The sequence below is a fragment of the Takifugu flavidus genome, chromosome 21 (assembly GCF_003711565.1).
Source record: "Takifugu flavidus isolate HTHZ2018 chromosome 21, ASM371156v2, whole genome shotgun sequence".
NCBI lineage: Eukaryota > Metazoa > Chordata > Actinopteri > Tetraodontiformes > Tetraodontidae > Takifugu > Takifugu flavidus.
The window spans coordinates 9408836-9432430 of NC_079540.1; the positions used below are offsets into that span (position 1 = coordinate 9408836).

Genomic DNA, 23595 nt, shown 5'->3' on the forward strand with positions numbered 1-23595 from the left:
CAGGTTTGATATATGAAGAACGTGGGCAGGAAGCTTCCAGAAGTTTGGCTGGAGCAGAAGAAGAGCTCAGAGTGACTTTTGTTCCCCGAATTCTTGTTTATTGGCTGTTTTGTCCCCGCAGTTGTCAGACTGTCCGCTCACATTGAGACAGTTATTGTTCAGAGTTATTTTGGCCCACGCATTATGCAAATCACCTCTAAGCCAATGGGCTGCAGACGCTCCGCAGCGCAGCTCCTCGGCAACAGAAGAATACTTGTCATCTCTGGTTATTGTCCAGGATGGAACACAAGAGCGCTTGTGTCTCTGCTGTTGTCTTCTGTAAGTTCCTCCTCAGAGGCGTGAAGGAGATGTCAGCTCCTTTGTTGCTGCGACTGGAGGAACAGATGTTTGTGCTGGATGCTGCTCTCACACACACACACACGCACACACGCACACACACACACACGCGCGCACACACACACACACACACACACACACACACGCGCACACACACACGCACGCACGCACGCACGCACGCACGCACGCACGCACGCACGCACGCACGCACACACACACACACACGGGATTCAACCTGAGCCCGAGCCTCAGTCTCATCCTCATCATCAGACTCGTCTTCATCCTCATCCTCAGTCTCCATCTGAGCTTTAGCCTCATCTTCAGTTGGAGCCTCAGTCTCATTCTTGGCCGTTTTCATGCTGATCCTAAACCTCATCCTCAACTTGATCTTCATCATCAGCCTCATCTTCATCATCCTCCTCCTCCTCATCCTCAGCTTCATCCACATCCTAAGCTTCATCCTCATCCTCAGCTTCATCCTCATCCTAAACTTCATCCTCAGCATCATCCTCATCCTCAGCTTCATCCTCATCCTTAGCTTCATCTCATCCTCAGCTTCATCCTCAGCTTCATTCTCAGCTTCATCCGCATCCTCAGCTTCATCCTCATCCTCAGCTTCATCCTCATCCTCAGCTTCATCCTCAGCTTCATCCTCATCCTCAGCTTCATCCTCAGCTCATCCTCATCCTCAGCTTCATCCTCATCCTCAGCTTCATCCTCAGCTTCATCCTCATTCTCAGCTTCATCCTCATCTTCATCATCCTCATCCTCAGCTTCATCCTCCTCCTCAGCTTCATCCTCATCCTCAGCTTCATCCTCAGCTTCATCTTTATCCTCAGCTTCATCCTCAGCTTCATCCTCAGCTTCATCCTCATCCTCAGCTTCATCCGCACCCTCAGCTTCATCCTCATCCTCAGCTTCATCCTCAGCTTCATCTTTATCCTCAGCTTCATCCTCATCCTCAGCTTCATCCTCATCCTCAGCTTCATCCTCATCCTCAGCTTCATCCTCATCCTCAGCCTAATATCAACTATTAGGGAACTCTGCAGAAAAGAAAGAAAAAAGCTGTTCCAAGTCTTTCAACTCCAGAATGTTGCTGCTCCTCAGCACCTCTGCTAACTGAACCCAGCTTGTTTTTTGCGTCCTGCTTGAGTGATGAAATCCAACACCTGCTAAATCTGTTGCTTCGTACGTGTCCAGAGATGTTCTGACACAAACACACACCTCGTTGTGTGTCCACGCTTGTTTCTGGCACAAACCCGATGCAGCCTGTCCCGACAGGCTCTCACATCTGTCTGACGATACTGGATCTGGCTCTTCTGCACCTTCTGCTTTTGCTCCCATGATGCCCCTTGGTTCCTTCTCTGCTGGCTCTCTCTTCTGTGCACGTGCACTATTCTACGTTTGAATGAAGCTGAAGCATGAAGTAAAGCAGGAATTTGGAACCTGTCAAGACCTCAACCGTTCTGGACTGGCTGGAGAGAGAGTTTATCATCATGTTCACTAATGTTCCCTAATGTGTCCAGCATGGTCCCGGTTAAGGGTCCTTCTGTCCTGGTTGACCTCAGCTGTTCCCTCGCTGCTGTTTGCAGAACATCAACCTTTGTTTTCTATCAATGATCAACTCAAACACAAATATGACCTGTGACTAAACACCCGCCACTGACTCAATTATCCCTGTGGTCAGCTGAGGACTCGGGGGGCGGGGTGGGGGTGTTAACGGTTCACCAGAAATTGTATTTCCCAGCATTCTGTCCCCGAGGGGTTGGACCTGGAACACCATCCAGGACCACGTTGTGTCCGTTTGACCATGTCGGCTTTGGGGCCAAAGGAAAGCAAGGCTGGATTTCTCCTGAGAGTCACGCTTACATCATTTTTTCCTGCTCTCTTCCCTTTATTCCTCCCAAATTTGGTGTCAGTCCACAGTGAGGTCGCTCACCCTTGAAACCTGACAGATCAGGCGCAGCAGTGTCAAATGTGTCGGCTAGTTTGACTCTGTGAGCGTCGGTGGCACGCAGAGACACTGCTCATTAGGAGCCAAGAACAATGGGCCCCCTCATACTCCAGCAGACAGGTTCGCCCAAACAGATCTATGAGAGGCAGATGGTGGCAGCAAATGAAAGAGGAGAGAGGGAAGGAGCAATGGAGGGCAGCCTGGAGGGAGGGGGAAAAGTGAAAAGAGGGGTGAGATGGGAAACATGCCGGTGGATATCATTAAGGTCGGGTGCGGGGCTGTTTAACGAGCAGGCTCACAGCAGCCCTCCATCCTCAGTGGCGCCTGCTGCCCGGAGGCCCTCAAGATCTTGGTCCACAGCAGGGGGCTGCAGCCAGTTCCATCACAGCTGAGCTAAGGGTGGAGACGTATTTTCTCTCGCTACCTGCGGAGCAAACGGCACATTTGCACAGACACTTTTCCTAAGTAAAAAAACAGGTTGAGAAGCACCTACTCAAGAGCGCAGCCACTCACGCCGCCTCAGGGAGGAAATGTTTACAGTCTCCTCTCTCTCGCTCTCTTTCTTCCACTTCTGCCATCAGAGGTCTAATTGACTCAGTCTGACACATAAACATGCTGTAATAACTCGGCTCGCTCTTGATGTTGAGCGGCGGAGCATGCATCTGTGCGAAGTGCTGAGAGAAACGATGGGGCTGAGCTCGCAAGCTAACCTGCATCACCCTGCTAACCTACAGAACCCTGCTAACCAGCTGCACCCTGTTAACCTGCAGAACCCTGCTAACCAGCTGCACCCTGTTAACCTGCAGAACCCTGCTAACCAGCTGCACCCTGCTAACCTGCAGAACCCTGCTAACCAGTAGCACCCAGTTAACCTGCAGAATCCTGCTAACCAGCTGCACCCTGCTAACCTGCAGAACCCTGCTAACCAGTAGCACCCTGCTAACCTGCAGAACCCTGCTAACCAGCTGCACCCTGTTAACCTGCAGAACCCTGCTAACCAGCTGCACCCTGTTAACCTGCAGAACCCTGCTAACCAGCTGCACCCTGTTAACCTGCAGAACCCTGCTAACCAGCTGCACCCTGCTAACCTGCAGAACCCTGCTAACCAGTAGCACCCTGTTAACCTGCAGAACCCTGCTAACCTGCAGAACCCTGCTAAGCTGCAGAACATCATTCTGGTATTTCAAAATGAATCATTAGTCATTGTATTTGAAATATAACGCTAATTTAATGTTCTTCTTCGGTGGCTGCACAGCATCGATCATCACTTCACAAAAATCACACATCACGCCGACACTCGAAACAGATGAGAAATTCCCTTTTTAATCATTTAAATACATTTCTGTGCTCTAATGGTTGCACAGAAAACCAGAATGTTCTGAATCTGATTCTAAATTGGATTTTATCCACACAAATACCAGCAACAAGACGTGATTCCAGTGGCCTTCACTGTGGGGACTTTGGTCTCTTCAGTCTCTATTATTCTCCCTTTCATAGACTGTTTCAAGTGTGAGATTTAAAAGCTGCTTCATGCCTTTAGAATCTTATAAAACTAATTTTCTATTCCCTGAAACAAGAGAAACCCAGCAGGAGGCCTTCAGTAAGTGGCACTAAGAGTTCTATGGAGAGATTTTTTCCTCAGCTTGTCTCTACAGACTGTCAAAGGTTACTGTTGCAGATCAGAAGTGCACGTGATCCTCTGTCGCCGTGCCAACGCTGCCAAAGATAAAACCCACCGACAGCGGCCGGCGCCACAGAGCCAGGACAGGAAGTTCATGGCTGTGTAGATGTCAGCCTGATCTGAGCCCAATCTGCACAGAATGATAAGAAGAAGCTCCTCTGCTGAGAGGAGGAGGAGGAGGAGGAGCTGCCTGGTGCCACGTTCACGCTAACATGCTCCCAACACCGATACTGGGAGATAACAGGAGAGACCAGTCGCCCCTCACTGAGGAGAGGAAGGAGAACACAATCAGCCTCTCCTCTCCTCTCCTCTCCTCTCTGCTCCTCTCCTCCACCCTCTCCCCTCCCCCCCCTCCTCTCCTCTCCTCCATCTCCTCTCCTCTCCTCCCCTCCTCCACCCTCTCCCCTCCCCTCCTCCTCCTCTCCTCTCCTCCATCTCCTCTCCTCCCCTCCTCCACCCTCTCCCCTCCTCTCCTTCTCCCTTCTCTCCTCTCCTTTCCCCTCCTCTCCTCTCCCCCCCTCCTCCACCCTCTCCCCCCCTCCTCTCCTCTCCTCCATCTCCTCCTCCTCTCCTCCCCTCCTCCACTCTCTCCCCTCCTCTCCTCTCCTCCATCTCCTCTCCTCCCCTCCTCCACCCTCCCCCCCTCCTCTCCTCTCCTCTCCTCTCCTCTCCTCTCCTCTCCTCTCCTCCATCTCCTCTCCTCCCCTCCTCCACCCTCTCCCCTCCTCTCCTCCATCTCCTCCTCCTCCCCTCCTCCACCCTCTCCCCTCCTCTCCTCTCCTTCTCCCTTCTCTCCTCTCCTTTCCCCTCCTCTCTCTCCTCTCCTCCCTCCTCTCCTCTCCTCTTCTCCTTTCCCCTTCTCCTCTCCTCCATCTCCTCTCCTTTCCCCTTCTCTCCTCCACCCTCTCCCCTCCTCTCCTCTCCTCTCCTCTCCTCTCCTCTCCTCTCCCCTCCTCTCCTCTCCTCTCCTCACTCCTCAATGCTGATGGAGGTTAAGATGATGATATAACATCAAACTGGCTCAGACAAGAAGCTGTGGAAGCATCCCAGAATAAGCCGGATTCTTTTTTCAGTCAGAGCTGCAGGTGAGAGCGAATCAAAACTGGCTGAATAAAAGATTAAAAATGAAGGTAAGAAAATAAACGGGCAGAAACTATTTTGACACAAACCAGGAGTTAACAAACAACAAACTGAGCAGCGAGATGCAACTTTAGCTTCTCCCTGAAAACTACCAAATCTAAAGACACTCACACACACACACACACACACACACACACACACACACACACACACACACACACACACACACAGTGTTGGTCTCGTCTCAGCAGGTTCTCTGTCCTCAGATGTTTAATTCATGCAGCCGCCTGCGTGTGTGACGAAAAGGGACGGGAATGATGCAACCACGCAGCTGGGGATGGGGGGGGGTCAGGGGGGGGGGGGGGGCCCAAACAGAGCCGGCAGATGAGAAAAGTAATAGCGACGAATAAAGGAGAGATGACAGAGTAGGTGATGGCGGAGCATCGCCGGGAATAAAAATCAAGATTAGAAAAAACCCCAAACAAACCCCAAAACACTGTGAAACTGTCACACGGATAAAGTTGGAGCTGTCAGAGATGGACAGAAGTGGAGCACCAAGGCTGGAGGAGGAAGACGACAGGAAAGGCAAACTTTCAGGAAATGAGGTGAGCAGGTCTCATCCAGCAGGCGGTGTGGGCCGGCGCCCCAGGTTTGGACCGCAGGTCTCGGGGAAGGGGGGGGGGGGGGCAGAGTTAGTGATTTTCTGTCATCCTTCCCTCTCCCTTCATCACTCACTCCCCCGTTATCCCTCCTTCTCCTCGGTCACCACCCATCCTCTCTGCTGCATCATGCGAGAACCAGTGTGTGTGTGTGTGTGTGTGTGTGTGTGTGTGTGTGTTTGCAGGCTTCAATTCCACTTTATCTAAAGGTCACTGTCACTGAATGAGACCTCGGCCTGATTAGCCTCTTGCAATTAAGAGCACATTTCCTCCTGTCACAGCAGGAAAACTACATCTCTATTTCCATTTAAACTCTTTTCGTGATTTTGGAAGGAAAAAAAACTCCATCCCCAGCATGCCAGAGTACCAGGGGAGCACAGAAAAACCCCAGAGCCCCAGGGGATTCGAACCCAGAGCCATCTTGACACTTTGTGACATGAAGAATTGATTTATTTACATGAAGAGGTTGTTTGAAGAGATTGCTGCCGGGCCGAGCTGGGGGCCGTTGCACAATGTCTGTGAAGAGGTGTCAAGTTTGGTGCGGATTCCATCTGAGAAGACACTTAACCACGAGGATCTGATATCTAACATCAGATCACAGCTCTATAAATCATGAATGGAAGAGTTGTGCAGCATGCAGACTGCTAATCCTCTGGTTGCTGGCTAACAGTCAAAACTGTGGGATCGCTGCTCGCAAAGAATAATAATCCTAAAATCAATCAACCAACAGTAACAGTACAGAAGAACTTGATGGTAAAATTCCCTTTCGGGTTGAGATGGACCACCAGCTGTTAATTGGTGCTAGACTGGCACATATTTTACAGCAGGTCGTTAAAATGAGAACGTGAAGCATTTGCCACCGTGATGCATTTCAACTCTGCACATGCGTCACTGTGTTTTCAACACTGTCTCCGTGGTTACGCTGGACTTCCAGGGCAGATTCAGCCCCGCGCTGGTGTCAGCGCTGTGCGGCTGGAACCTTTTACTGACAACACAGCGAGCAGAAAACAAAAGCTCTTTTTCTGTCTCACTAATATCCTCTTATGACGGATCCAAGTGCTGCCTGCTTGTTTCTACACCTGTTCCTGTATCGCTCATCAAAAGCTTTACGCTTGTTTCATATTTGCTATTTTGTGCAACGTTCTGTCTTCCATCACACGTGGGATTATTTAAAAATGGCTTCTAAGACTTCTTTCATGTAACTAAAAGCAAAAAAAAAACAAAACAAAACAGCAGTTGGCCTTGTGTAAAAAAAATTCTGGTGAGATTCTAAATCTGTTGGTTTTTGTGCACATTCTTTCTGAGTTCCAGGAACAAGATTTCAGCCAATAATTAAAGAAGATGCTTAAATATTGCTGACCTGAGATGACACAGCTGCATAAACACATTTTAAACAGTCCCAATATTTAGCAGTTCCAATCAGAAATGTTTGCTAGCTACAGCGATGCTAAAACCCCCACAGTATTGTTAATCTTTATCAAGAAAAAGTGGTACAAAAGCAGCTTAGACAGAGTAAAATAATATATAATCATAGATGGACAGCTTTGTACTAATTTCTCCTTGTATTTATAAAAACGTAACAGTTTTTCTTGTATCATCTCAATTCACCACCCTCTGAATCCTTTATACAAGAACTTTCCACTGGCATTTAGTACAAATGTGTGTATGTTTAAGAGGATCTCAAGCACGTGTTGTGCAATAACGGTGCGTGTGTTTTGGTGTTGTGTAACCGCCCTGCGTGCATCAGTGTTTAGGAGTGTGTTCCAGTAAAGCGCTGTGAATGATTCCCAGACGATGGTGCGAGCCAGTTTGGGCAGGTCCCCGGACACCTTGGCAGGGCTGACGGGGTTTGAGCTGGTTTAACCAGAACCAGCAACACAAAGCAAAGATCCCGCCATGCACGGGGAGGAAGGTCAATTCCCTCCGAGTTGGCAACTCTAATAAAGCCTCAGTGTTGGGCTGCATTTGTTAGGGAGCATTTCCCCAAACTGTTCTAATCTGTAACGGTGAAAAGGTCAGCAGTTAATCACTGAGGTGCAGGAAATCAATGTATAAAAATGATTTTTCACAACACAACACCGCCTCAAATCTACAACAAAATAGCCTTCAGGACTTTAGGAGGAAAGTAAATGGAACTCTGAAGCTGAAGTGCAGGGTTGAGTTCGTGTTTAAATAACCAGCCTGACGCTCTATATCGGGCCAGAATCCCAAATCTGATGAAATTCACTGCAAGTGGGTCACATGTAAGTGCTCCTCTTTGTTTTCTATTCACTTTAGCTGCACCACGTTCATCTGAACACACACACACGCTTCTGATCATATCTCTATGTGTATTTGATATCTCTATCAAATACATTCGTGTAAAAAAGAACCAAACTGTCGCCCTCGTTCTGCTTTCTAGCCCGAGCAGAGTGAAGGTGGTGGACGTCTGTCTTCACAGCTACGCTGGACAAGAGTCCCACTTTTGCTGTTATTAGGCAAATCATGATGATAAATATCCCACCTTGAGATGAGCAGCAGCATCATGGCTGTTTAGAACTTTGGGGAATTTGGTGATTATATGCAAACAAATGGAGAAGAATTTTTGAGGGTGTTAAGCCTTTTCTTGCCAAAAGTACTCTGGTGTGTTTCAACCAGCAGCTCTAGGACACGGAACAGCTTTGAGGAACGGTTTTCCCTTGATGTTCTGCAGGTGTGTATTACGAGAATGTGGATGATGAGCATCAGGATCCGCTGGATTCAGGCTGTGCAACAATCCCAAATGTTCTGGACGTTCCTCTGAACTCGGCTTTTTAAATGTTGCTTGGCAACTGCGCCCTAAAATAACGATTATTACTATAATGGTACTACAAAAAAAATACTGGTAAATAATGGTACTACGTGGTAAACGCTGCCAGCACGTTCACAAGCACAGCAACTGTTACGTGGTGAATAAAGAAGTCGTTTTTATTCCCTACAGCTCGTAAGAGGAAGTGAAAGAGGAGACTAAAAGTGTGGTGATCTGAGGTCACAGGAGGCAGGATGAAACTCAACACAAACTTTGTTGCGGGCCTTGATGGGCTGATTTTGTTGCATTTGCACGGATGGTGCAGAGCTCAGACCAAGCGGCTGCGTACTGGCAGTTTTCAGTCCTCTTCCTGCTCGGGCCTTGACAGACGCGGACACGGCTCCTCCGCTGGACCGTGAAATAGCCACTCGTGTTTTAGAGCGAACAGCTCCATTCCTACGTGACTGTCACAGAGACACACACACACACACACATACACACCTTCAGGATTTTGTAATCCCGACTGTAAACCCTGAACTGATCAATACGGTTCAATCTGCTTGCAGGATTTGGCTGTATTAGCCTACAGACTCTATCCAAACAAGGCACGGCTGCTCACACCGGGACGCTTGTACGAATAAAATCCCATTATGGCAGAGTAGCTCTCATGGGCCGACGTTGACCTCTTTCGATGCTCCGTTGCTTGACACAACCCACCCAGGAGAGGAAGGATGTTGTTACCACGACAACAGCTCAGGCTAGGCCCTCGGTCATGTCATTCTCTCGTCGTAATCTTGTGATAAATAATGACAGTGGACATCAGAAGCTGAATAAAGAGGTCATTATTTGCAGCTACATCGTGAGAATACACTTAGACACATACTGTATATACAGAGAAGACGACGGCGGTCCCAAAACAGCTGCTCTGCGTGATGCGGACACATGTGCTTTTAAGTGCAATCAAGGTAGCTACAATATCAACAGTGAATGGCCATTATTCACACCGACGGGGGGAGGGGAGGGGGGTGCTCCAGAGGCTGAGGGTGACAGGTTTTGTTTGGACACTGCACACCTCCATATCTATTTTCAATATATTGCTTCTAAAAATAGTAGTAAGCACTGACATGGAAAGCAGACAGAGCAATAAAGAGTGAGCGATATGAAGGGAAGGAAATGAAAAGGGCTCTCATTTTGTTATCTGCAAGTCTTTTCTCCTTCTCTCATTACTGCTGCAGAAGTCAGCGTCTGGTAAATCCCTGCGCCGGCTCAGCCGCTCCTGCCTGCTTTGTTCCAGTTTACCTACCGGCTGGGACAAAGAGGACGAGTGTCCTCCCTCCCACCTCCCATTTTAGGCTAAACGGGGGTAAAGCAAAGACAGCGTTTGATCCCAGGCGAGCTGTTGCCGAACTGCTGATCCAACAGGAGCGATGGCCATGCGGAGAGCGGGACAGACACTTAGTGATAGTTGCCGTGGTGGGGAAATTTAAGAGAATTCGGAGATAAATCCTTGTGGTCCTGAAATTCTCAGGCTTCTGTGGTCTGCCAGCAAAGTGCTCATGGGAGAAAACACATCAAAGCGAAGGAGCTAATAGGCCACATTCTGACCATGAGATTACATGTGGATGATTGCAGGTCTGATTCCTTCTAGCCAATACCAATGATGGCAAATTCTTTGTGCTTGGATGAGCCAGAAAAGCCCCAGGATGCCTCTACCCAGAACTAGTTTGCTAAGGACTCTCGCGTGGCCAAAACCGAAAGTATGAAAAGTGGTGCAGACTGGGGCAAGCACCAAAACCAGGCCTGGACTGGAGTTTTGGACAGGATCACACTGGCAGCACCAGAACTGGAGAAATAACAGTTTTATGCAATTTGCTGACAGGAAGACATAGAAAAGGTATGATGCTACCTGGAAATGATAAATAGGGAGACATAAATCATTATGTTGCGACAACAAGGTCCAAAATGCTGTCTGAAAAATAGGACCATTGTGAAAAGAAAGAATTTAACATTCTGGACGAAGTCGATAACTTTTAAACAACCGATGGTTATATACGATGACACCAGATGGACGTCCCTCTACCAACCAATCACTCTTTTTAGGGAGATTCAGGTCGCGTCCAGTTAAATCCAACATTTGTAGATAACAAGCTGACATTTCTCGTATTTCACCAGACACGCATGTTGGGCCAGGAGCAGGAAGTTCATTTACTGTGCTCCAGTTTGGCAAATGACTCCTCTACATCGATCAAAGCCCCTTTCGGCCCAACACGCCGCGACCAAAAAGCCCCCGTGAGCAGAATGGAAAGGATTTGTGTCACTGACAGAAAAGTTTGTGCAAAAGTAAGAAGCCTTAACTGTCCCTGAACACCTCCCTGCATGAACATGCGAAGAGTAGACATTTAAATAGGTATCATAAACACGATCTTCCATATGTATCCCAGCTGCATCCATCTCTCCCCCAGCAGCAGTTCTGTCCCGGTCTGTGAGCTTCTCCCTCCTGGTCCTCACATTCAAGTCCATCACCAACCGCCCCCCCCCGTATCCCTCTGATGTGCTCCACGTCCACATCCATGTCCTCTTCCTCCAGCCATCCCATCTGCTCTTCTGTCCAACGAGCCTTCAGACATTTGGCCCCTCACCTCTGGAACTGGCTCCCACAGGACATTTGACACTGATCAAAACTCAAAAATATTTTTGCATGAACTGACTGATAGATGGATTCAGCTGAGGGTGCGGCCTGTGTGAAAATGGGCGTGGCCCGCCTGGGTTCTGGCGACGCCCCCAATGATTACTAAGAAACCCAACTGGGTCAAACATATACAGTGAGACAGGGAACAGGACCTGTCCACACTCAGGACTCAGGTGTTACAACGCCCATTGCAATACCCACGCACATTGGTGATGGAGGGGTGGGGGGTGGGGTGGGGTGAATGGTGGGGCTTTGGCTGCAAACGTGAAGCCGGTAATGGAAACAGTTGGTTTCATTCCAGGAAGTTGGGAGGGGTTGTTTGGACAAGGACACAACAGATCTGAACTTGTGAGATTCTACTGGAAGAAGTCTGTTTTTATTATTATCATTATTATTTCCTTCATTTGTCTTTGCAGAAGACGAGGACAGAGACAGAAGCAGCGATATTCCATGAAGAAGTCACATGTTGGGTGAATGCTGATGAGGTGGGGGTCATCTTTGAGGACGGGAAACCCTGCCCTGCCGGGTTAGGGTGAAGACGGGCTGCACTCCAGAGAGGCTGCAGAGACAAAGATAATAAAAATAGATTTACAGTCATCACGTATGGAATGAACGTCGAGGTCAAACGAGAGAAGGAGATATTTTATCAGTCCCAGCAGCCCCCCCACAGAGTCACGTCTCTTCTTAGTTTGGGCCCTAGCTGTGCAGGATAAAGCTAAGTTGCTGGCATTTATCCTGGAGCTTTTAATAACGTCTGTAAGTTCATGTTGGCATGGACACACCTACAACCTCAGGCAAAAGAAGAAACAATGACAGCCATCAGAGGAAGAGCAGGAACGAGGGAGGAACTGAATCCAGAGTGACGCAGATGAAAGAGGAAATTAAGAAGTTGAGATCAAACAAAATGAAAGAGTGAAAGAAAGAGAGATAACGAGCCAGAGCACAGTGAGCCGCAAAAATGGATCAGAGGGACGGAATTAAAAAAAAAAAGGAGAGAGGAGAGAGATAAGAGAGGCAGCATAAAAGAGAGGGAAGGAGATGGAGGGAGGAGGATGAAGAAAGAGAAGAGACAATTATAAAATGGCACGAGAAAATCAGTTCAACGTCTTCAGCTTGGAGGCGTCGCACAAGGAGGTGGGTAGAGGTTTGTCATTGTGTACACACACACACACACACACACACACACACACACACACACACACACACACACACAAACGTACTTCAGATGCAGGGTAAGGGCAGCGAGGATGACACAGGCAGATAAGGGAGACGGGCGACATTTCGAGCTCAGGCAGATCACATAAAGACAAATATAGATGGAAGTTCTCCACTCACCCCACAACAGGTGGTGTGTGCAAACGCGAGGGTGAGGGTGTGTGTGCGTGTGTGTTCGCATCTGAAAGTATAGACAGATTCACTAACAGGTAAATTTAAGAAGATGAAAAAGTAAGAAGGTAAAATGAGAGAACATTCTTTTCCTTGACCTTTTTGTAGTTCCCTGGACTTATTAAATAATCAGAAATGTGTCCTTGTCTCATCTTTAGACCCCAAAACTCATCTTAACTCTGCTCCCAGATTAATTATCACGATCTCCTCCTAAAGCATCATAGATACAGCTGCTGGGTGTTAGAAGTTCCAGTTATGGCTACACAACCATGAAATGTGGTTCCCCAATAAACAAAGGATTTGAAGAAAATATCACCAAGCCCCTACCACCAAACCCTAACACCCCCCCACCCCCCCCACCCCCGTGCACACAAAGATGCGTGCACTCACTGTAAGTGTATTAGTTCCGAGGCTTATCGCTGCAGAGGGACCACACAGCACAAAAGGCTGATTTCACTCCAGTCGTGGGAGGGCCCTGACAGGCTGTCAGCATGTTCCAAAGATTCAACAAATCCCCCACCCTCCTCCGTTGTCTGACGGTGGTTACAAAACCACACACACACGCACACAGATGCACACACACACTCAGATGTCTATATGTAAGTATGAACACACATGCAGACGCCCACACTCACACCAGAACTTGACTGTTGACAACTTAATTTCAAGGGTAGTTTACAGAAAGAAACAGCTTCATTTCAAATACCTTCACACACACACACACACACACACACACACACACACACACACACACACCACACACACACACACACACACACACACACTATGTAGAAATGATGAAAGATCGCTTCAGAACCGTGCAGGATGGCGGTACTGCACCTTTATGCAAACATATTTGTCAACTGCGTGAGTAGCTCTTTAATTCTTCAGCCAACAGTGTTTCTGCATCCGGGCAGAGGAAAGGACAGATTAGTCAGAACAGGCTTTTCTTTTGCATAATTACTATAATCATTCAACTAGAATTAAACAGACGGGCACATGAATGCCTGTCTGACACCAGTGTGGAATGTGCGGCAATAGAAATTGTAATCACGAGAAGTTTATGCATGCGTAACTTTGTGCGCGTGCAGGTATGGTGGTGTGTGTGTGAGAGGCAACCAGTGAGATTTTCTCCACTCAAAAATCTGACCAGTTACTAGTTTTATGATGATCAAATATTAAACTAGGCCGGCAAGTGGGAAGCAAATATTCTGTGAAATTCAGCGAGTCGCACCGATTTTTATTGTTTGAAGGGTTTGTAAGCACAATTAAAAAAGCAGCATTTGATAACAGAGAGTCTTAAATAGTTTATTTTGAGTTTATTGACCTAAAAATAGCCTTTGACACCATCAAACACAATTTGTTATTGGATAAATTAGACAGGTGTGACAGGTATCAGGTGGGTCTTTAGGTAAGTCGTTTAATTCATCTTGATTTTAAATCACATGTGGAGTACCCCAAGGATCCATTCTCGGTCCAAAATTGTTTATCGTGCATTTCAAACGTCTGAGATTACCTCCAAAGTGAGAAATAATATGCTGCTTCTTGGACTGGAGACGCCTCCTTCTCTTCTTTGATCTTGCTAATTCTCTTTCTTATCCTTTTATTAGATTTTTTTCCTTTTGGTTATTTGAAATAAGGATTCATCCCTTCGTTTCCAGCATGCTTCCTCTGAGATCGGGCGTGCCAGAGGTCACCAAAGACGGATGTGTCTGCGTTTAGAGAACCAGTGTTCGTCCCTAATTCCGATGTGAAAGAAAAGGTGCGAGCCATTCCTCCTGCTCCTCCCGCAGCCCTGTCTCTGGTGTCAAGTGTGTGGATGATGAATGCGATTTGCCATCTTTAATAGATGAGCAGCCTCTCAGAGACAGGTAGTAAAATGTCTGGATCATCAGATTCTCTCAGTCTCATGCATCACACCTGCTCACCTGTCCTGCTCCTTTCATCTCAGCGTGCCAGAAACTTCTCTCTGCTCTGCACGTCTCAGGGAAAATGTGCAAACTGTTGTTTCCTGTCACTTCTGTCCTTTAAACTTTGAAGAGGCTGGACCGCAGAGGTTTCACCACATCCTAAATGCTGATGAAGCTAACACCAATCCAACCATCCATTTTCTATGAAGCTCCACTTATTCCTGACCAGGGCCACAGCGGGTTGTGGGGTCTCTTGTGGTTGTAACCAGCCAGGTAGGAGCACATCCTGGACAGCTGATCGGTGCATCACAGGACAACGCACCATGGGAGGCTTTAGTGGGGCTAGAGCCCAGGACCGTGATGCTACGACGCGAGCGTGCTAACCACAGGACTTTTGGCAGTCATCAATTTATATAATGTGCCTTCAATCTGGCAGAAGGTTCCAGGGTCGCGTCTGGAAACTACTGAATACAAGATCACGATAAAATGAATTTCAGGTACAATAATCTGTGGACAAACTCAGTTTTCCCTCTATCTTAAAGATGACTTTTAATGACTTTACAGTCGAGGATTTTTGTCTGTTGTAATGCAGATTAGAACAAAGGTGCGTATTGTTGCAAAGCCCTCCTAATCCCGATCATTCATCAGGCTCTGTGGAAGCACCATAATCCCTCGTGTCTGCGAGGGATGAAACTGTTCATTCAACCACTCAGAAAGCACAATTCTCTGCAGCCTCAATGTCACAAATCAGCAGCAAGAAAAAAATGTCCTGGAGAGGTGAAAGTGACTTCAGTGACCTTTTACAATAACGTATAAGGGTCATTACATATCAGACATGTGGAGGGAACACTAAAAAACAGGAATAAAGATGTCATAAAACTTGATAATTGTGTTGTAGAGGAATAAAAGCCTATATGGGATGTTTTCAGGCGGCAAAAGGAAATTCTTCCGAAACTAAATTGTAATTCTATCCTGAAAGAGCAGAATTGTCCTCATGAGACTTTAGAAACTCTTTCTCTGAAGGTGGAATAAAAACACAATCTCTTCAGTCTTGTTGACACGGTTCCTTTCTTTAAAAAAAACAAAAAAAAACAAATAAACACCAGAATGATGAATTATTAATAGTGATTTTTCATATTTGCCCCTGCAAAGTGAAAAACCCAGACATTCTTGCAGCTCATCCTGTTGATTTAGGCGTTCGCACGGCCATTGCTGCACATATTTGGGCACTGGCACCTGGCGGGCGTCTCAGGTTGGATTCTGAACGGTCCTGGGTTCAGATTTACGGGGTCTCGTCTTTGTGAGTGTTCAAAATAGGCCATCTATTTCTGCACCTCCAAGCAAAACCGCCTGCTCAACAACATAAACAACTGAGGGGAGGTTTCTCCTTCGCTCCATCTATCTCTTCAAGCTCCCGATCAGCAAATTCCACTGAGGTGAAGGAAATGAGTCTATTTTATACTGCAGACGGAGGAGTCGTGGCTCCAAACACAGCCTTGGTTCTGACTTCTAAGTTTGTATATATTTTCAGGGTCACACACACACAAACACAACATTGTACTTCTAGCTTTGTGAGGACTTTCACTGACATAATGCATTCCCTAGCCCCAGCTTCTAACCCCATAACCCTAACCCCTTCTCTAAGCCCAACCCTAAACACACATCTTAACCCTCAAACAGTCCTTTAAGTTGTGAGGACCAGCCAAAATGTCCCCACTTTGCTAGTAGAATGAGTATTATGGTACTCCGTACAGAGAACACACACAGGGTCAGTTCTTTATTCCTTTACATCTTGTGTGACTGAGGGTGTTTAGCAGCAAAGCTAGGAGATGAATTTGCACTGATGGAGTTATTTGTCTCCGTGGCTGAAGGCTCAGACACCAGCGGTAGTTAGTTAGTGGTTTGATTGAGGTGAAACACTAGAAACCTCAACAATGATTAGGATGCATCTGCGCTCTGAATAAAGTGCTGCTCAACAGCACCGTTGCACAAACATCTGCGCACACAAACTGTCCAACTCAGCACCAGAGGAACCAACCAGGAACCAACCAGTGACCAACCAGGATCCAACCAGGAACCAACCACGGACCAACCAGGGACCAACCAGGATCCAATCAGGAACCAACCAGGAACCAACCACGGACCAACCAGGATCCAATCAGGAACCAACCACAGACCAACCATGGAGCTGCACGTTTGACCCCGAATTCCAGTATTTGGTCTCTCACACTATATTTGTGTTTCCAATTAGAGGAGCTTCAATTTGTATTTTATTTTGCATTTTCCTCCATTAATTGTAATTTGAAGATGAGGAAGTCGTTTCGCTGAGAGGAATCATCCCTGGCGTGATAACAGTAGAATTTGCTCCAGAGAAAAAGTTCAGCACTCTGTAATTTGCAGTAGTAGTAGTAGTAGTAGTAGTAGTAGTAGTAGTGGTAATAGTGTTAGTAGTAGTAGGAGTAGTAGTTTCTCATATAGCGATTGTGATCATTCAAGTACTGAAAACAAATAAAATGTAAAATCTCCTCAACTTTATTGATCATTCAACACTGGTGAACTGTGGTGAACAGTGGTGAACACTAGTGAACTCTGGTGAACTCTCCTGTGCTCAGAAACTGCTGTTAGTGAAGACGCGAGGAAGAAGGCTTCTCGACAGGATTTTATTATCGTCAGCGCGTCAGGACGGAATCTCGGGACGGATCATGTCGACATCTTGGACTGAGCCTTTATTCCGTTAGTTGATGCCTGATGACCTGCAGGGACTCTCCTGGCCTTGTCCTGACACCTGAGCTCCTGCTCTAGTCCAACCTGGTGTGGACGGTTGGTTGGAGCTGACTCCTCCCGTCCAGGTTTGACACCTGTCCACATCAAAGACTGCTGCACCAAACACAGATCTGTCCTCTCAGAACCTGTGGTCTCATTCCATCTGCTTCCCACTCTCATTCCTCAATAGCTGGATATGCTGCCTCTCTGTTCCCTGACTCACTAGGATCTTTTCAGGTGCTGATTATGTAACCTGACAACAGTTTTTAAAAGCAATTTAGCCTTTAATATTACACAGTAGCTTAGAAAGTGCGAGATGCCAGATGAACTGCCGTGCCTTAATAGTATCCTCCAAACTTTTGCAACATTCCAAGCAGGAATGTTCAAATACTTGTTATTATAATAGAAGTTGGAGGAAACCCCAAAGAGGGTTCAGTTCACACAAAACACTCAGAATGGAGGCCGCTACTGTATGAAAGACGGGAGAAAGCAGAAAATTCAGAGTGTGTGTGTGTGTGGGGGGGGGGGGGGGCGGCGGGTGAGGAAGGGGAGGTATTCCCACATGTGGCTGCTGTGGCTTGGAACTCTGCAAGGCTCAAGATGATGCATTCACACTTCAGCTTCAAAATAGCTGCAGCGTTCATTTATTTAGTTGGAGGATTTCATCCGGTCTCTCGTTCCCAGGACCACTGTGGCTGCCCCATCACTGGGAACATGGTCACATGGTCCAACTCTATCACAATAACCTTCACAGATGAATCCAACTACGGGCATTCCTCAAACACAGATGCTGCCCTATACTGGAGGGTTGATGATATCAAATCCCCTCTTTATTGCAACCATACTATACATTGAAGTGACCATACATTGCCTCTCCATCACTGTGGACATCTGAAGCCAGTCTGACTCTGACCATCAGCCCTTTAACCCTATTGTTTAAATTTGGTTAAGTTTGAAGATCAGGAGACTTTAATGAAGGTGTTCCACAGAAATCTCATTGTCAGGATGGGATGGATGAACATCCTTTAGGCTGGAGAACATGCACATTTACCCACGCAGAGACAGATCGAGTAAACAGGTTCCTCACTGACTTGATTAATGCTACACAACCTTGTGATACCGAGAGCCCGAAGACCTATGGCCCCACTATAAACAGCGAGATTTTCAGCATTTTAGCGTGTGTTTGACACACGTCGGTGCGTGTTCTGAACTGTCCACGCTGCTCTTTAAATCACAGGTGGATGGAGAACAACCTACGCTGTTTCATCTTCCTCATTGTTATTGGGGCTACTGAACCCGTCCCTCCGACTGCGCTGACATGAATATAGCACCATCAGGCGGCTGAAGAGTTTCAAGCATAAATGTCTTACAAAGAATGTGAAATGATTAAAGGTTACAGAAAAACACATATGGCGAGCATATGGTGTTCATAGTTGTGCCTCAATTATGAGAATAAGATAATTAACAAAGTCATTGATTGAATCACAATGCTTTAATTGGCTTATTATAGAATGCCTCGTAACAAGCTCATAATTACAGGACATATTGTGCACAGTCTAAGAGGAGGAGCTCATTCTTAAGCTGTAAATATCTGCACCGATCCTTCATTTTAAGTGTCCCTCAGAGCACCAGAGTTTCCTCAACCTGCCCTGTTACCACATTAGGATGTGTTGTTGGGGTGACTCCAGTGAATGACAAATGTTCGTTACAGGACAGGCACTATTGAAGCACTATAAGCTAAAAACTGGCTTGCGGAGCGCACGTTAAAGCGTACTTGAAGGAAACGAGGCCCCTGACAGATTGTCTGATGAAGACTACAGAGTAGGCGTGTTCACAGTTAACAGCACTTCAGTGGAAGATGTAAGAGATGTAAGAGAGCTCAAGGAGCCCAGATAATAGGGTTGAGCTGCGCTCTGGAGGTGAGTGTTTCCAAGGCTGAGGTTAAGGAGGATTATCAGTCTTCACGGCACCGTGGATCTCATTTTTCTGAAGAAATGTGATGACTCGGCAGTGGGGAAGACAGAGGTATTGTAGATGCCAGCGTGAGGGATGGAAACGTATTTACTCTTCTCTCCTTGTGAATAACCTCACATGACACAATGGTTCATGCACACTGACAAGTCTCATTTCCCTTTGCAAGAGCGGTAATGGATTCTTATTTCTCTCCTCCTTCCCTCGCCAACTGTGAGCAGCTCTGCGATGAGAGGGCGGCGCTGCGTGTCACCTTCTGTCCCGACCCTGAGACCGTCAAACACACACACCGCTTGTCAGGTTAAAGACCGCCCAGGGACACCGCACCGATTCAGCTCTGGCTGATATTTACGAAAAACAATACCTGGGTTTACTGTACGATGCATCGAATGCTTATGACGACACCACAGAAGTATCTGTACGTGGAACGAGTGGACATTTTTCTGCTGTGTTCAGAAACACAAATGTGATTAAATCATGAGTTCATGTGACTTCTGCTGGATTGGTATTAGCTCTTTCCCTGGGCTGTCCTTCATCCCTGGTGGGGCCTCCTGAGAGCTTGAGGGTCCTACAGCATTTAGATGTTCCCTGTGATGTTCCTCTTCTGGGCAGCCACAACAGTCCTGTGATGACTACAAGGGCTGTTGTCTTCACTGGGATTTCTCCTGCTCCTTCTTCCCGATGTTGCTGTCGTTGGGACCTGACAGGTGTGTGGCTACAGCCCTTCTCTCCTCTTTGTCCACCAGCACGATGTCCAGCGGGTTCACCTGTATGTCAGTCTGCATCAGGGGTGTCCCACAGGATCTCAGCATGGTCATCCTCCCCCACCTTTGGAGGCGTGTCCCACTTTGACGTCAGAGTGTCCAGTACAATAAGACGGGTGCAGCAGTTTCTGTAACTATATCAGCCACCTGACCACTTTACCTGCAAGCATCTGACACCTGTGTGCTAGATTGTCTCAGAGTGCACCCTGGATCATGCCTGGTGTGGTAGATCTTGGTCCTACAGAAAGTGGCCTGCAGGGACCTGGCTTTCAACAGAGGGGGTGATGTATTGATTTTGGAAGGTCTATTCGGGGAAATACCTGCATTATGGGTTTGAACATACGTTCTGTCAGTCACAAACCTTTCTCACTTGTTATTTACTTAAAAAAATAGAACTTCAATATGATACAAAAAAGTTTAAGCCAAACTAGCAATTAGCCTGGTAACGTAGTAACTTATGGACATGTCCTGAAGTAAGTATATCATTGCTGAAAATTCACTCCCAGCAAACGTATCGTGAATGTTACCCATCTTTACTTCAAGTGTCTGCAGATGTTTAAATCACCGTGTCACCTTCATAGGGCACTAAAATGACTTACAAATGATCATAAGCAAGCTGCTGAGGGAGGAAAAAGCAAAGACATGTTCTTTGTGTTTTTCTCAATTTCCATTTAATCTGACGCATGCATTTGTTGTGTCCCTGAAGGCACCATTTCCACTGATGGCATCATTACTCTCTTTCACGCTGCAGTGACAACACACAGAATAAGCTCTCAGCAGTTGGATGCAGTCACCAAAGTGCAGCACTGAAATAATATATACACTCTGCTCAATTCCACCAATATACCAAATGTATTAAAGAAGTAAAGCTCTAGCTGTTCTCTTCGGAGCGACGCTGCCTATTGCTACTTCAGATGATTTACTCGAGGAGAGCGTAAGCTTTCCTCGTTCTCGTTCAGAGACAAAACCAATCACCATGAAAGGAAAATTACGTTTTCTTCTCCGAAAACTTTGGGAAACACTTTAATTCTCCTTTAGTGGGCCTGGGAATTCAAGTCTAAACGGATTTCCTTGTCTGGTAATTAAATAAAAAGTCAACTCAACCAACAAACAACTGGTTCCAAAACGCTGGAATACAGTCATTTGTTCCAGTGTTGCCAATGTGATCTGGAGCATGGACACGTGCATGATGTAAATATGTGGGCGCTGTAGGCCAGAGGTGTCTTTGAATAGTTCTTTAATTTGTTTTAAATGAGAAAATATAATAAATTGTCTTTGTTTACAGATGCTGCTGGCCAGAGCGACGGGACTGGTGAGTAGGTAGCTTAGAGTTAGTATTCCAAGATTCAGTTATGCTGTATATGTGTGCACATATTAGCATTTGTTCAAATTCACCTTAAAGTGAGCATTTGCTCATTATGTCTTACAAGTATCTGCAACATTAAAAAACATCTCAGAATGGTCTTACTTATAGTTTTAGCCTGAATATGTGCGACTGTCACGCTAACTGTAGTTCACACTGTCCAACTGCTGCACACCAGGTCTGTTGTTATGCTCCTGAGAACAAGCACATCAAATGGCATTAATGGGCAGGAGAACAGGACAAAGAGGGGGTTTGTAAGCTTGAAAAAAGGCTAGATAATTTTTAGAAAATCAACTTAAATATTCCTCAAATTTATCAACATAGAAGACAAAAGAAAATATGAACAAAACCACAACTGAAGTCATTGTAATTCAACTGGAAGCAGTGGAACTACCACATGTCCAGTGTGGTCCTGCTCATATGTTCAGTATGTATTTTGCTACCCAGCTCTTAATTGAACCCATTTATACTTTAGTGCACTTGAGCTTCAAGTGCACTCTTTCATTTGTGTTCTCCACGTTACGGATGCTTCACTCACTGTGCTTTTATGGTCATTGGATTGCTGTTATCTGGTCCTTAACAGCCACTAGCACAAACAGCCAATTGTTATTGTAGATTAGTCTAAATTGTAAATTAGCCGTGCCGTATGTTTGTGCAGCGGCTTGGAGCAGAATAATTTTGGTGACATTCAAAGTGGGCCGGAGAGGAGTTTAAATTAGGGGCCAGTGTGATGGGGCCCGGCCACATGCTGCTGCTGAACAGAGCGCACTTTCATCAGAAATTTCAGGCTCATAATAGAATATTTCTCTTTAAAGCTAACTAACAAAAAGAGGAAGAGTCAAAAGTTGACTAAATTGAAGGAATATTAGCCACCATTAGCATGTGCACCAGCACCCAGAATCTGAATAGCTGCATGCATTAAAATGCTCTTACTGACATGTTACCCATGATTGCATTTTGTTTCTCACTGACTTTAATGCTTCCTAATAACGATTGCGGTGCATCAGTATCTGGATGCAATATGTAATCTGAAAAGCAATCAGTTAACCCTAACCCAAACAAACATGATGTAACATTTGAAGCATTGAGGGATAACAAATCATTTGCCCTGGATAAACTCTGACAGGAATTCATGTCTTTGGGTTATTTTGTACATTTTTGTGTCCCCAGTCACATCATGTTATGTGCGCACTGTTAGCGTTCAGTTTGTGTGGGAGAGGAGTAAAGACCAACTAATGATAACAGCAGCAGGGTTGAGCAAAAGTGAGTATCTGCAGGCGGTAAAGAGGAATTAATTTCCTTCACTCAACAGACAGGATGGTTGAGGCTGCAGAGCCACAAGCCACGTCATCTATTGTGGGTGGAGAACTTTGTGGGTGCTCTGTCTTCTAGAGTTTCCCCATGAGATGGTTCAATGTCAGCAAAGACCGTGAAGAATAAATATGTTTGCCCTTCAAGCGGTAGTCATTTATATTCCAATGAAAAAGGACTGCATATCATTTGGAAAGTAGTAAAAAAAAATCATTATCACACCTCAGCTTTCTTAAAAGCTCATTAAAGTTCTTCTACATGTGAACAATACAAATATAATTAAAGTGTGTTCTAAAATGCACAAAAATCCCTCTCAGTTTAGTTAACAGAAGGCGACAGCGCCTCCCTGGTGTACATTGGTACTGCAACAAATGTCTGTGCCATTTTCACAACTATTTCTGGTGCACAAACTAACAACACAAATTTGCTCTCTGCTGACATAAACATGTACATGTTTTTCATATACTAATAGATAAAAAGCTATTTTCATAAATAACCTTCAATTACGTATTTGTGTGCTTCAGCGAGTGCCAGCGCTGTCGGGTAAATGTATATTTACCAGTTGGGGGTCTACATACATGAGAAGACTCCTAGAATCCCAGCAGGGAGCCTCTACCTGCCGCTGCTACGGCGAGCCTCCTGACCCTCTGCACAGCTGAACATGCTTTGTATCAAACCAGCTGAGTGTAAATGGATACAATGCTAATGTCAAGATAGGTGTAGGGCCCAATGGATACTGACAGGAAAACTGCAGGCAACGAGGGGCCATATGATGAATATTAATCAAAATTTGTGCTATGTGGAAAGAACCACTCTGGAGAACATAGCTAAGTACCACCTGGGGGGAAACCAGTGTATACATTCATTAGCCATCAATACAACCGCTACAGAATGGGTGCCAGTCCCCGTATACCCGGCAGTCAGGAGCAGTTAGAACGCACATTAAACATTAGAGCAAGTC

At 46.2% G+C, this 23595-nt stretch overlaps 1 protein-coding gene across 4 annotated transcripts in view; it reads right to left on the reverse strand.

Moving 5' to 3' along the window:
• samd12 (sterile alpha motif domain containing 12) overlaps positions 1-23595 on the reverse strand; it is an 81655-nt gene that overhangs the window by 10550 nt on the left and 47510 nt on the right. The window contains exon 5 of one of the 4 annotated variants that reach the window (XM_057020363.1): positions 9300-11725. The exons of 2 other annotated variants lie outside the window; for them this stretch is intronic. In XM_057020363.1, coding sequence (XP_056876343.1) covers positions 11694-11725 — 32 coding nt within the window. In that variant the 3' untranslated portion in view covers positions 9300-11693. Of the gene's footprint in view, positions 1-9299; positions 11726-21494; positions 21518-23595 lie in introns of those variants that run through there. One more of the 4 variants, XM_057020364.1, reaches the window with a different exon arrangement.